This window comes from Capra hircus, chromosome 3 (genome assembly GCF_001704415.2).
Source record: "Capra hircus breed San Clemente chromosome 3, ASM170441v1, whole genome shotgun sequence".
Taxonomy (NCBI): Eukaryota; Metazoa; Chordata; class Mammalia; order Artiodactyla; family Bovidae; genus Capra; species Capra hircus.
Genome location: NC_030810.1, coordinates 51,847,731 through 51,860,278, shown reverse-complemented (window position 1 = coordinate 51,860,278; position 12,548 = coordinate 51,847,731). Strand labels below are relative to the sequence as shown.

General features: G+C 38.1%; 1 protein-coding gene across 2 annotated transcripts in view; it reads right to left on the bottom strand.

Moving 5' to 3' along the window:
• Window positions 5,078–12,548, bottom strand: part of LOC102179380 (medium-chain specific acyl-CoA dehydrogenase, mitochondrial) — a 39,952-nt gene continuing 32,481 nt past the window's right edge. For both annotated transcript variants that reach the window (XM_018045545.1, XM_018045548.1), the window contains 2 exons: window positions 7,604–7,852; window positions 5,078–6,005 (listed from right to left, as the gene is read on the bottom strand). In XM_018045545.1, coding sequence (XP_017901034.1) covers window positions 5,934–6,005; window positions 7,604–7,852 — 321 coding nt within the window. In that variant the 3' untranslated portion in view covers window positions 5,078–5,933. The remainder of the gene's footprint in view (window positions 6,006–7,603; window positions 7,853–12,548) is intronic.

Sequence of the window (12,548 nt, the reverse complement as noted above, 5' to 3'; positions counted from 1 at the left end):
AAGATGAACCAATCCAAGACACTATTCATTAACATTTCATCAAAAGCACATAGTTCATTTAACTTAGATTTTAATAGGGCTCTCAACTTAAACATCTCTACCTACACTTTTCATATCTTTGATATAAAACTTCCTACATAAAAATTTTAAGATGTTTCCCAGAAGCTTTTCTTCAAAACAAAAAAATATTTCCACATTGTTTTCATATTTTCTCAAAATTAAATTTGCTACATTAAGAAATGGAAACCTATCCATGAATCATTTCTATATACTATTAAAATTTAAGCCTAAGCCTTTTTCCATTTTTCTCTAAATTTCATTAAAAAAAAACAAACACTATAGTCACACACATTTTAGTAAAACAAAAATTTCTTGTCCACACTTTTGAAGGAATTAGGTTTCAAATGTTACATATAAGAAAGCACACTACTCTATTTAAGGGTGAGAACTTTCTGTGGCAAATGACATAAGCATGATATTAGCAATGAAATTACATAAAACACTTGATTTCTAAAAATTGTATTGTATCTTTTTAATATGGAATGAAAGCAAATCTTATCACACATCTATAATCAGACCTGTGATCTCTTTCTTAAAATATCAGTCATCAGGTAATCTCTAATAGTAAAACAATCCACAGTATTTCAAATTGCAAAGAAATGTTTCCTACCTTGCCTTCTTCTCTTTCTACTGACTCCATTCCAGCCTGCAGATCCATGAGGCACTTCAATATACTTACATTTGTCCGTATTTCACTTATGTAACAAGTTCATTCTGGTTACTTGTGACTAAAATCTCTTAATTGATAATTATATAATCGCTCAACACATCATCAAAGGTACTTTAATATTTTCATTATATGGCTTTAGAATACAATTAAATGTCTAGAAGCTTTATGTAGGTGAATTTTTTAACTTAGGTAAATGCAAATTTACATTTGGAACATACATATTACATGTAACATAATTTCAATGTTCAGTTCAGTTGCTCAGCAGGTGTCCGACTCTCTGCCACCCCATGAACCACAGCACGCCAGGTCTCCCTGTCCATCACCAACTCCCGGAGTCCACCCAAACCCATGTCCATTGAGTGGGTGATGCTATCCAACCATGTCATCCTCTGTCGTCCCCTTCTCCTCCTGCCCTCAATCTTTCCCAGTATCAGGGTCTTTTCTAATGAGTCAGTTCTTTGCATCAGGTGGCCAAAGTATTGGAGTTTCAGCTTCAACATCAGTCCTTCCAATGAACACCCAGGACTGATCTGATTTAGGATGGACTGTTTGGATCTCCTTGCAGTCCAAGAGACTCTCAAGAGTCTTCTCCAACACCACAGTTCAAAAGTATCAATTCTTTGGCACTCAGCTTTCTTTATAGTCGAATTCTCACATCCATACATGGCCACTGGAAAAACCAAGAGGAACTAAAAAGCCTCTTGATGAAAGTGAAAGAGGAGTGAAAAAGTTGGCTTAAAGCTCAGCATTCAGAAAACGAAGATCATGGCATCTGGTTCCATCACTTCATGGGAAATAGATGGGGAAACAGTGGAAACAGTGTCAGACTTTATTTTTTGGGGCTCAAAAATCACTGCAGATGGTGACTACAGCCATGAAATTAAAAGACGCTAACTCCTTGGAAGGACAGTTATGACCAACCTAGATAGCATATTGAAAAGCAGAGATATTACTTTGCCAATAAATGTCTGTCTAGTCAAGGCTATGGTTTTTCCACTGGTCATGTATGGATGTGAGAGTTGGACTGTGAAGAAAGCTGAGCGCCGAAGAATTGATGCTTTTGAACTGTGGTGTTGGACAAGACTCTTGAGAGTCCCTTGGACTGCAAGGAGATCCAACAAGTCCATTCTAAAGGAGATCAGCCCTGGGTGTTCTTTGGAAGGACTGATGCTAAAGCTGAAACTCCAGGACTTTGGCCACCTCATGAGAAGAGCTGACTCATTCTGGGAGGGATTGGGGGCAGGAGGAAAAGGGGACGACAGAGGATGAGATGGCTGGATGGCATCACAGACTCGATGGACGTGAGTCTGAGTGAACTCTGGGAGTTGGTGATGGACAGGGAGGCCTGGCGTGCTGTGGTTCATGGGGTCGCAAAGAGTCAGACACGACTGAGCAACTGAACTGAACTGAACTGAACTGAAGAGGAAATGTATTTGGTCTTTGTCCTCAGTCCTGGGTGAGCTTGTAACCAAAATTGTGGTGTGCCTCTTGCCACTCAAAAGCCAATAAAGAAGAAAGTTGGATAGAAAACAATAAATGCTGGAGAGGGTGTGGAGAGAAGAGACCCCTCCTATACTGTTGGGAATGTAAATTGGTACAGCCACTATGGAGAACAGTATGGAGGTTCTTTATAAAACTAAAAATAAAGCTAACCATATGACCCTGTATTCCCATTCTGGGGCATATATCCAGAGAAAACATGATCCGAAAAGACCACGCACCCCAATGTTCACTGCAGCACTGTTTACAATAGCCAACACGTGGAAGCAACCTAAATGTCCATCAACAGAGGAATGGATAAGGTGTGATATATACATATACAATGGAATTTTACTCAGCCATTAAAAAGAATGAAATAATGCCATTTGTAGCGACATAGATGGACCTAGAGAATGTCATACTAAGGGAAGTAAGTAATACAGAGAAGGAAAAATATAGTGTATGACATCCTTCTATGCAGAATCTAAAAGAAATGATACAGATGAACTTACTTGTAAAACAGACTCAGACTTCAAGAATGAACTTACAGGTGCCAGGAGGAAGGGACCGTTAGGGAGTTAGGGATGGACATGCACACAATGCTGTATTTAAAGTGGATAACAAATAAAGACCTAGGGTATAGCACATGGAACTCTGCTCTATGTTATGTGGCAGCCTGGATGGGAGAGGAGTTTGGGGGAGAATGGATACATGTATATATATGGCTGAGTCCCTTCACTGTTCACCTGAAACTATCACAACATTGTTAATCAACTATACCCCAGTACAAAATTAAAAAGTTTTTTTTTAATCATCTAAAAACAAGAAAAAAAAAGAAGCAAGTTTTGTGGAATGTTTGCTTTATTTTGGATGCTGGAAATGGCTGCGGGTGGGGGCAAGGAGGAGGGAGACACATATAAAGCCCGACTCACCACAACCTGACAATCAGGGAGAAAGAGATTTTCTAGACAGAGAGGGCCACATGTAGAAACAGCAGTTAGCTCTGACAGTCATCTTGAAATTGGTCATGTGGTGATCTGACCAGTGTCATCTTGATTGCTTTAAATACAGTTAATCTTCAGTTCCAGGGTCACTTTATTTCTATTTCCTTGAGACAAATTCTCAGAATTGTGGCAGCTTAAGTCATGGCTACAGTCTGGTCATTTTGTAGTTAAGTTCTTTCACCTGGTGGGGCTTTCAGACTCTATATTACAGTTCACAGGATATGGCTCAGAATACTTTCCATAGCTTTGGAGGAGGAACTAAATGTTCTTGACTTTGCTCACTGATTAAACAGTTACTGTTCTGTCCTGTTTGACTGCTTGTCTTTGCTTCTGCGTTTTCTCACTTCTCTGATTAAATAAACTTTTTCTTCGGCTAAAGTTTCCCACAGACAACAGGCAGGCAAAAGACATGGGGAAGTGGGGGTGGTGGTGGGTAAGGACCATAAGGTCCTGCTTCCCTTTCTGTTTTTTTCCCCAATATTTGGTCATGCCTGCTCTAAGTTCATCAATTGCTTGGAATTTCCTAAGCAACAGAAGTATGTTATATTATTCCTAATGAGCTTCTTTCAAAAGATCAAAGTAGAGTTATGCTAATGAGGTGACAGTGTGGGACCCCTAAAGATGCTCAGGATGGGGCTGATCACCAAAAAGACCAAGTAATTAGAGGGTACTGTTGTGGTCTAGAATGCTGCCCACAGCACACCTCCCCCCTGCCATCCAACATATGCTGAAGCCCTTAACCATTCTCATGTGAGCATATTTGAAGCTTTGGACTTCAGAGAAGTAATGAAAGTTAAATGAGGTCATAAAGGTATGGTTTTAATCTAATAAAGCTGGTGTTCTTTAAGAAGAAGAGACACCAGTGGCTGCTGTCTCCCTACAGCTGCGCACAGACATGAGGCCAGTGAGAACACAATGAGAAGGTAGCAGCGTATTACACAAACCAGGATGAGAGGCCTCACCAGAAACCAACCGAGATGGTACCTTGGTCTTAGACTTCTAGCCTCCAGAAGTGTGAGAAAAAAATTTTCTGTTGTTTAAGCCACCCAGTCTGTGGCATTTTGTTACAGCGACCTTAGCTGACTAATGCAGGTGGGAATTTCAGCCCCACCTGACATCTGGGGAGGAGAGGAAGGCTGAAGATTCTCCATAAAAACTTGAATGATGAGATTCAGGAGTTTCCAGATTACACACTGAACTTTGCTTCCAAGGAACACACTGAAGTACTGGAGGGGTGGTGCATTGGGAGAAGTTATGAAACCCCGGGGTCTCTCCTTATACCTTGCTCTTTGCATTTCCTCCTCTGTAATAAACCAGTAAGTGTGTTTTATCTGAGTTCTGAGTCATTCTTGAAAATTATCAAACCTGAGGGCAGGGACATGGAATACACAAATTTGTAACCAAAGTGGACAGAAGTGTGGGTAGCCTGGGGATCCAGGATTTACAAGTGGTGTTGAAAGTGAGCTACCACTTCAGGCAGAGTGGGCCAGAGTTCTTAAACCTGTGGAGTCTGATGCTAACTGTTCTGCATTATTGTCAGAATAAGATTGAACTGTGGATGCCCAGTTGGTATCAGAACTGGAAAATAAGTGACATAAGAAATATCATCTGGTATAACATATTTTAGCGGTATTCAACATTTAGAATTACAAACAAATAGTAAATTCACATTTGGTCCTTTCATTAGTCCATCTTGATATTTTCTGTGGTATCTAATAATGCAATCTAATGAAAATATGGACAGCTAACTTTATATAATTCAAAATCAAAACATGAATTTTCTTCCCATCATAGTAAATAAGTCAAGTATACACTATTACATGAAATAATAAGACTTTTTGAAAAGAATACACACATACACAAATTGAACAGATACATAACACAGAACAAATTTAAGTTTATTTTTAGAATGTATGTGCATGAAATCAGATTGTACACAACACACCAAAGGTTAACCATAGACCAACAGAGTCATATAAAAATAATTTAAGGGAAACTGTATTGATTTTTTAAAAATAAGGCAAGTGAAATGTGGGCTCAGAATTATGTGGGTTCAAAATTAAAAACTTCTATGTAACTTCTGGTCACTGTTTAAAAGGAGAATATGAACATCAAATTTTTGATTATTACTATACAAAAGAGAAACCAAATGCTTTCCAAATTGCAGTAAAATTAATTCCTCTAATATAAGACCATTAAGTCTACAAAGTCACTGACAAGTTATTTAAATCCTAGAATATTTTCTCAATGTAAATTTTGGAACATTCTGAATACTTTATAAACCTTCTTTTCTGTCTTTGGAAAACCACTGAAATTCCAAGAAATTTCTGTTGCTCTAATTTTCAGAGGTTCAAACAACAAACTAAATGTATTTTTCTAGGTTAATGTAATTCAGGTACAATGGAACTAAAGGAAAACACATAACTTTAATAAAATCAAATGCATTATAGAAAAGGCAAGTCATAAAGTTAAACAAAAGTAGAAAACTTGGGTTGGCCCAAAAGTTCACTCGGTTTTTTCATAACATTACAGAAAAACCCAAACAAACTTTTTGGCCAACTGAATACTATTAGAATCAGTTATACAGGTTTAGTACAAGAGAATTCATGTTAAAATTTTCACTGGAAAAAAGAAAAAACCTTAAAGCCCTTCCTCTTTCCTGGAGTTTAAATAGTAGATCTTATTTTAATTACTCAAGAATTATTAACACGGTGATCTGGTTACTTTTTATACTTGCCAATGTGTTCACGGGCTATAATAAGCCTTTGAATTTGTGCTGTACCTTCATAAATCTGGAAGAAAAAAAAAGTAGGTTAAATATAGTTCATGTGTAAGTCCTCAGAACTTTAGGCAGTACTCTAAACTCCATTCCAATACTAAACTGAATCAAACCACACATATGGTCTAAAATCTACAGTGATTCTGAAACCTGATTTTCTGAAAACCATGAAAATACATAATTCTCTAAAGATTAGTTAAAATTGTTATAAGAACTCTACCAAAATTTTGGAGGACAGTCTTAAAAGGATATTGACTTTCAAAAAGTATTTGGGAAATCTAATGTTTAATGTTGCTGAAATATTTAACCAACTTTTTTGAGCTGTTTTAGCTAGTTGTCACCTTCAGTCATTTCCTATTCTTACTCTCAAACCTGATTTTTACTTTTGTTCCTAAGGAACTGAGTTGCTAATGAAAAAAGATCCTGGAAGGATTTGTTTTGTTCAGTTAAGTATTCCTAGAAGACAGCCCTCACTTCCAGTTTAAACTTCTAACTATTTGTTCAGATGCCAGAGAAAAGTAAAAAGGTAATAATTATAGGCTCCAGGGAAGGGAGAGCATTATCAAATAAACTTGGAACTTTAGATAAGGCACAAATTATGGTCCTCAGTTTTTTCAAATCTAAATTGAGGGGCTTCTGCTGCTGCTAAGTCACCTCAGTCATGTCCGACTCTGTGTGACCCCATAGACGGCAGCCCACCAGGCTCCCTCATCCCTGGGATTCTCCAGGCAAGAACACTGGAGTGGGTTGCCAATTCCTTCTCCAATGCATGAAAGTGAAAAGTGAAAGGGAAGTCGCTCAGTCGTGTCCAATTCTTCGTGACCCCGTGGACCGACCACAGCCTACCAGGCTCCTCTGTCCATGGGATTTTCCAGGCAAGAGTACTGGAGTAGGGTGCCATCACCTTCTCTGAATTGAGGGGCTGTTGTCTAAATTTCTTTCTTTAACATTCTATGATTCTACCTCTGGATTTTAAATGACTAGATTTGTCAAATAATTTCCTGGGGGTTGAGGGAAGTAATGGAGGAGATATTGAGAAGCATGGCTTATAAATACTTAAGATACATGTGGCATGAGCATTTATATCTTATTTACTAAATCACTACTATCTCTTCACTACTATCACTAAGTTTCCTTAACCATCAATTTAATTTAGAAGACAGAGTCATATCACATTCTCTTCATGTTTTTTTACCTCCCAAATATGACCTCAAGAGTTGTAAGATTCAAAATAAAATAATTTAATTAATTTACATGATATGTAAACTTTTAGGAGAGCAAAGAGTGGGTTACAATTAGCTAGGATGTTAAGAATCAAAGAAGGGTTATTCAGATAAATCTACATGTCTACACTATTTGCTTTGTTAAGTAATTACTTTGTAATTACTTTGCAAAAGTAATTTGCTTTGTTAAGTTATCTTGCTCACTCAAGGCATTTACTTCAAAGTAACATTCTTCTTTGTGTTAATTAGTTCTAAAAATTTAGGCTCACAGCCACACTTATTATGATGATTTATTATTACCTGTGACATAAAATCTTTAAATAATCAGAGATCTGATTTATGAATATTATGTTTCTTAAAAATCAACCATAATCATTTTTAACATTACCTGATAGATCTTGGCATCCCTCATTAATTTTTCTACAGGATATTCGGTATTAAATCCATTGCCTCCAAAAATCTGAACAGCATCAGAAGCTAACTGATTTGCGATATCTCCAGCAAATGCCTTTGCAATAGAGGCATAATAGGTATTTCGGTGACCAGAATCAACTTCCCAAGCTGCTCTCTGGTAACTCAATCTAGCTAGTTCAACTTTCATTGCCATTTCAGCCAGCAAAAATGATATTCCTTGGTGCTAGAATTAAACAGAAAAAAGTTTAAGGTATTTATTGAATAATTTAAAATTATTTCCCCTGAAACTTTTTTTAACTTTAAAAACTAATTTTAGACTTAAAAAGTTACACTCTGCTTCCTCCAGTGGTAACATATTACAAAACCGTAGTATAATTAACATTGGTAAAATATTATCATCTAAACTATATACCCTTATGGCAGAAAGTGAAGAGGAACTAAAAAGCCTTTTGATGAAAGTGAAAGAGGAGAGTGAAAAATTTGGCTTAAAGCTCAACATTCAGAAAATGAAGATCATGGCATCTGGTCCCATCACTTCATGGGAAATAGATGGACAAACAGTGGAAACAGTGTCAGACTTTATTTTTTGGGCTCCAAAATCACTGCAGATGGTGACTGAAGCCATGAAATTAAAAGACGCTTACTCCTTGGAAGAAAAGTTATGACCAACCTAGATAGCATGTTCAAAAGCAGAGACATTACTTTGCCAACTAAGGTCTGCCTAGTTAAGGCTATGGTTTTTCCGGTAGTCATGTATGGATGTGAGAGCTGGACTGTGAAGAAAGCTGAGCGCCGAAGAATTGATGCTTTTGAACTGTGGTGCAGGCGAAGACTCTTGAGAGTCCCTTGGACAGCAAGGAGATCCAACCAGTCCATTCTGAAGGAGATCAACCCTGGGATTTCTTTGGAAGGAATGATGCTAAAGCTGAAACTCCAGTACTTTGGCCACCTGATGTGAAGAGTTAACTCATTGGAAAAGACTCTGATGCTGGGAGGGATTGGGAGCAGGAGAAGAAGGGGACGACAGGGGATGGATAAGATGGCTGGATGGCATCACGGACTCGATGGACGCAAGTCTGAGTGAACTCCGGGTTGGAGTGAACTCCTGAGTTGGTGATGGATAGGGAGGCCTGGCGTGCTGCAATTCATGGGGTCCCAAAGAGTTGGACACGACTGAGCGACTGAACTGAACTGAACTGAAACTATATACTTTATTGAAATTTGGCCAAGTTTTCCACCAATGTCCTTTCTCTGTTGTAAGATTGCATCCAGGATTCCAACTGAATTTAATTGTTATTTATTCCTAGTCTTTCCAAAGCTGTTAAGATTCCTCAGTGTTTCCTTCTCTTTCATGACCATTGTGCACTTGTGAAGAATACTAATTGGTTATATTTTGTAGAATGTCCCGTAGATTGGGTTTGCATGATGTTTTCTCAGGATTGGAATGAGGTTATACATTTTTGATAAAAAAAAAAAAAACCACAAAAATTATATGGATCCTTCTGAGAGCTCCTGGGATTTTTAAAAGAAAATTGCAATAGACAGTGAAAAATAATGTGGCACTGTTATCAGGTGCTGATGGGAAAATGATAAGGACAAATAAAAGATGTTTTTTATCCTCTAGAGGTTCATAATCAAACAGGGAAAGTGTTAGTCACTCAGTTGTGTCTGACTCTTTGTGACCGCATGCACTGTAGCCCACCAGGCTCGTCGGTCCATGGCATTCTCCAGGCAAGAATACTGGAGTGGGATGCCATGTCCTTCTCCAGAGAACGTTGCCAACCAAGGAATCAAACATAGGTCTCTTGCATTGCAGGCAGTTTCTTTACCATCTGAGCCACCAGGGAGGCCTAATCAAATAGGAGACTTATGTAAATATTTTCAATAGGAGACAGTAAGTTACCTGTGAGTCATATGGCCAAGATATGTTATAGGATGGAACTATGTCCACCATACCTTGATATGTGAAAGTTTCAAATATGAAGTATGCTTACAACTTTGGAAAAATATATTCATGACCCCAAAATAGCAGAGTACACATTCTATTTAAAGAGTTAATGAAACATTCTACATGATAGATAACATGTCAGACCACAAAAAAAAGTCTTAATAAAGGTAATAAGGTTGAAATCATGTCAAATGTCTTTTCTGACCACAGTGGTAGAAACTATATATCAACAACAGAAACAATCCTGCAAAACACATGAAAAATGTGGAATGTAAACAACATGCTATTTATAAAAGAAAAACAATGGATCTCTTAAGAAATCAAAGAGGAAATTTAAAAAAATACCTGGAGACAAATGAAAACAGAAACATAATGTTCCAAAATCTATGGGACATAACAAAGGCAGTTGTAAGATGGAAGTTTATGGCAATTCAGGCCTTCCTCAAGGATTGAATGAATTAATGCATGCAGTACTATTTGTTGAGAAGTTCACAGTGCAAAACATATCATAAGTGCTAGAAGTATAAAGGTTTCCAAAACAGAAATTTACTACTTGTGCGGAGCTTACATTCTAGTGAGGCAGTAAGAAAGGTAGCAGATAAACGCGTCCATGGTATAATGTTGGGCAGTGCTAAGAGCTATGAAGAAAAAAAGGGCGATCTTCCCAGGTGGCACTAAGTGGTAAAGAATCAGCCTGCCAATGCGGCAGACACAAGAGATACAGGTTCGATCTCTGGGTTGGGAAGATGCCCTGGAGTAGGAAATGGCAACCCACTCCAGTATTCTTGCCTGGAAAATCCCATGGACAGAAGAGCCTGGCAGGCTACCATCCATGGCATCACAAAGAGTCAGACACGACTAAGCACACATGCATCAGTCACAGTCATCATTATATCAAATGTTTCAGGTGTTACTCTACACAAGGTAATCAACCAGACCACCTGACCTGCCTCTTGAGAAACCTGTATGCAGGTCAGGAAGCAACAGTTAGAACTGGACGTGGAACAACAGACTGGTTCCAAATAGGAAAAGGAATACATCAAGGCTGTATATTGTCACCCTGCTTATTTAACTCATATGCAGAGTACATCATGAGAAACGCTGGGCTGGATGAAGCAAAAGCTGGAATCAAGATTGCAGGGAGAAATATCAATAACCTCAGATATGCAGATGACACCACCATTATGTCAAAAAAAGAAGAGGAACTAAAAAGCCTCTTGATGAAAATGAAAGAGGAGAGTGAAAAAGTTGGCTTAAAGCTCAACATTCAGAAAACGAAGATCATGGCACCTGGTCCCATCATTTCATGGGAAATAGATGGGGAAACAGTGGAAATAGACGTTACTTCTTTGGGCTATAAAATCACTGCAGATGGTGACTGCAGCCATGAAATTAAAAGACGCTTACTCTTTGGAAGAAAAGTAATGACCAACCTAGATAGCATATTCAAAAGCAGAGACATTACTTTGCCAACAAATGTCCATCTAGTCAAGGCTATGGTTTTTCCAGTGGTCATGTATGGATGTGACAGTTGGACTGTGAAGAAAGCTGAGCGCCGAAGAATTGATGCTTTTGAACTGTGGTGTTGGAGAAGACTCTTGAGAGTTCCTTCGACTGCAAGGAGATCCAACCAGTCCATTCTAAAGGAGATCAGCCCTGGGTGTTCTTTGGAAGGAATGATGCTAAAGCTGAAGCTCCAGTACTCTGGCCACCTCATGAGAAGAGTTGACTCACTGGAAACGACTCTGATGCTGGGAGGGACTCGGGGCAGGTGGAGAAGGGGACAACAGAGGATGAGATGTCTGGATGGCATCACTGACTCGATGGATGTGAGTCTAAGTGAACTCCAGGAGTTGGTGATGGACAGGGAGGCCTGGCGTGCTGCGATTCATGGGGTCGCAAAGAGTCAGACACGATTGAGCAACTGAACTGAACTGAACTGAGTCAAGGGTACATTCTTTAGTGAAATGAATGAGGAAGTGGATATCTGACTGGAGGAATAAACATAAAAACAACAACAAAAGGTCACTGTGGATGACAGAAGACCACTGCAAGTACTCTGGATTTTGATCTGAGTGTGATGAGAAGACATTGAAAGAATTTTGAGCATAAAGTGGTTAAAAAAGGAGATATAAGTTTTCTTTCTAAGTATATCTTATTTCAGTCTCAAGTCCCAAATAGTATTTCTCCTCATTCATTTTCCCACCAAGACATGGAAATCATGGGGAAGAGGTATTGCCTGCTAGCAATAATAATCAATGCAAATGACAGTTACTCATAAGGGATTCTTTCATATCATCCCAAACTATTCCAACTTTAACCTGGATGGAGGATTTTGACTAGACAAAGGAGTAGGCAGTTATTGCCTACTATTAGGAGATTTTATCATTCTGTAATTTGTTATCGGTGTTCCTAGTTTTACTTTTTGATAAGAAAAAGTACCATCCTCTGTTTTTGTCAGTTTTCTTTACCCACAGCAAGTTAAGCACTAGAGGATAGTGACACAGTGTTCTCTTGAAGAGAGACAACAATGATAAACATGAGAGTGAACAGGAGAGCTATGATTAGAATACTACACTCAATAATGTCCCTTAAAACAAAACTAAAAAAAAAAATCTTTTTTTTTTGAAGTAACAGACCAAAGCTATGTATAAATCAGTAGCTTAATATCTCCTTTGTTTAGCTTAGAAAAGTAGTAAGCAAAAACACACTTTCTATACTTAACAGTAAGAGCCCATGGAGGCAAAAATATCATTGTGCAGATAGTAAGAATACAAAACAGAATCTTTAGAGTCTGTAAGAAAAGGAACATAAAATATTCTATTTTGACTTGAAAATAGCCAGAAGAATATCAGATAGTTGGTGAGAAGGACCTGAAAATGATGTTATCTGTTTATGATTAAACTAAACTAATACTTAATAATAAACACACATTTCACTAATCTGTATACATATAGCTCTGGTGACATAA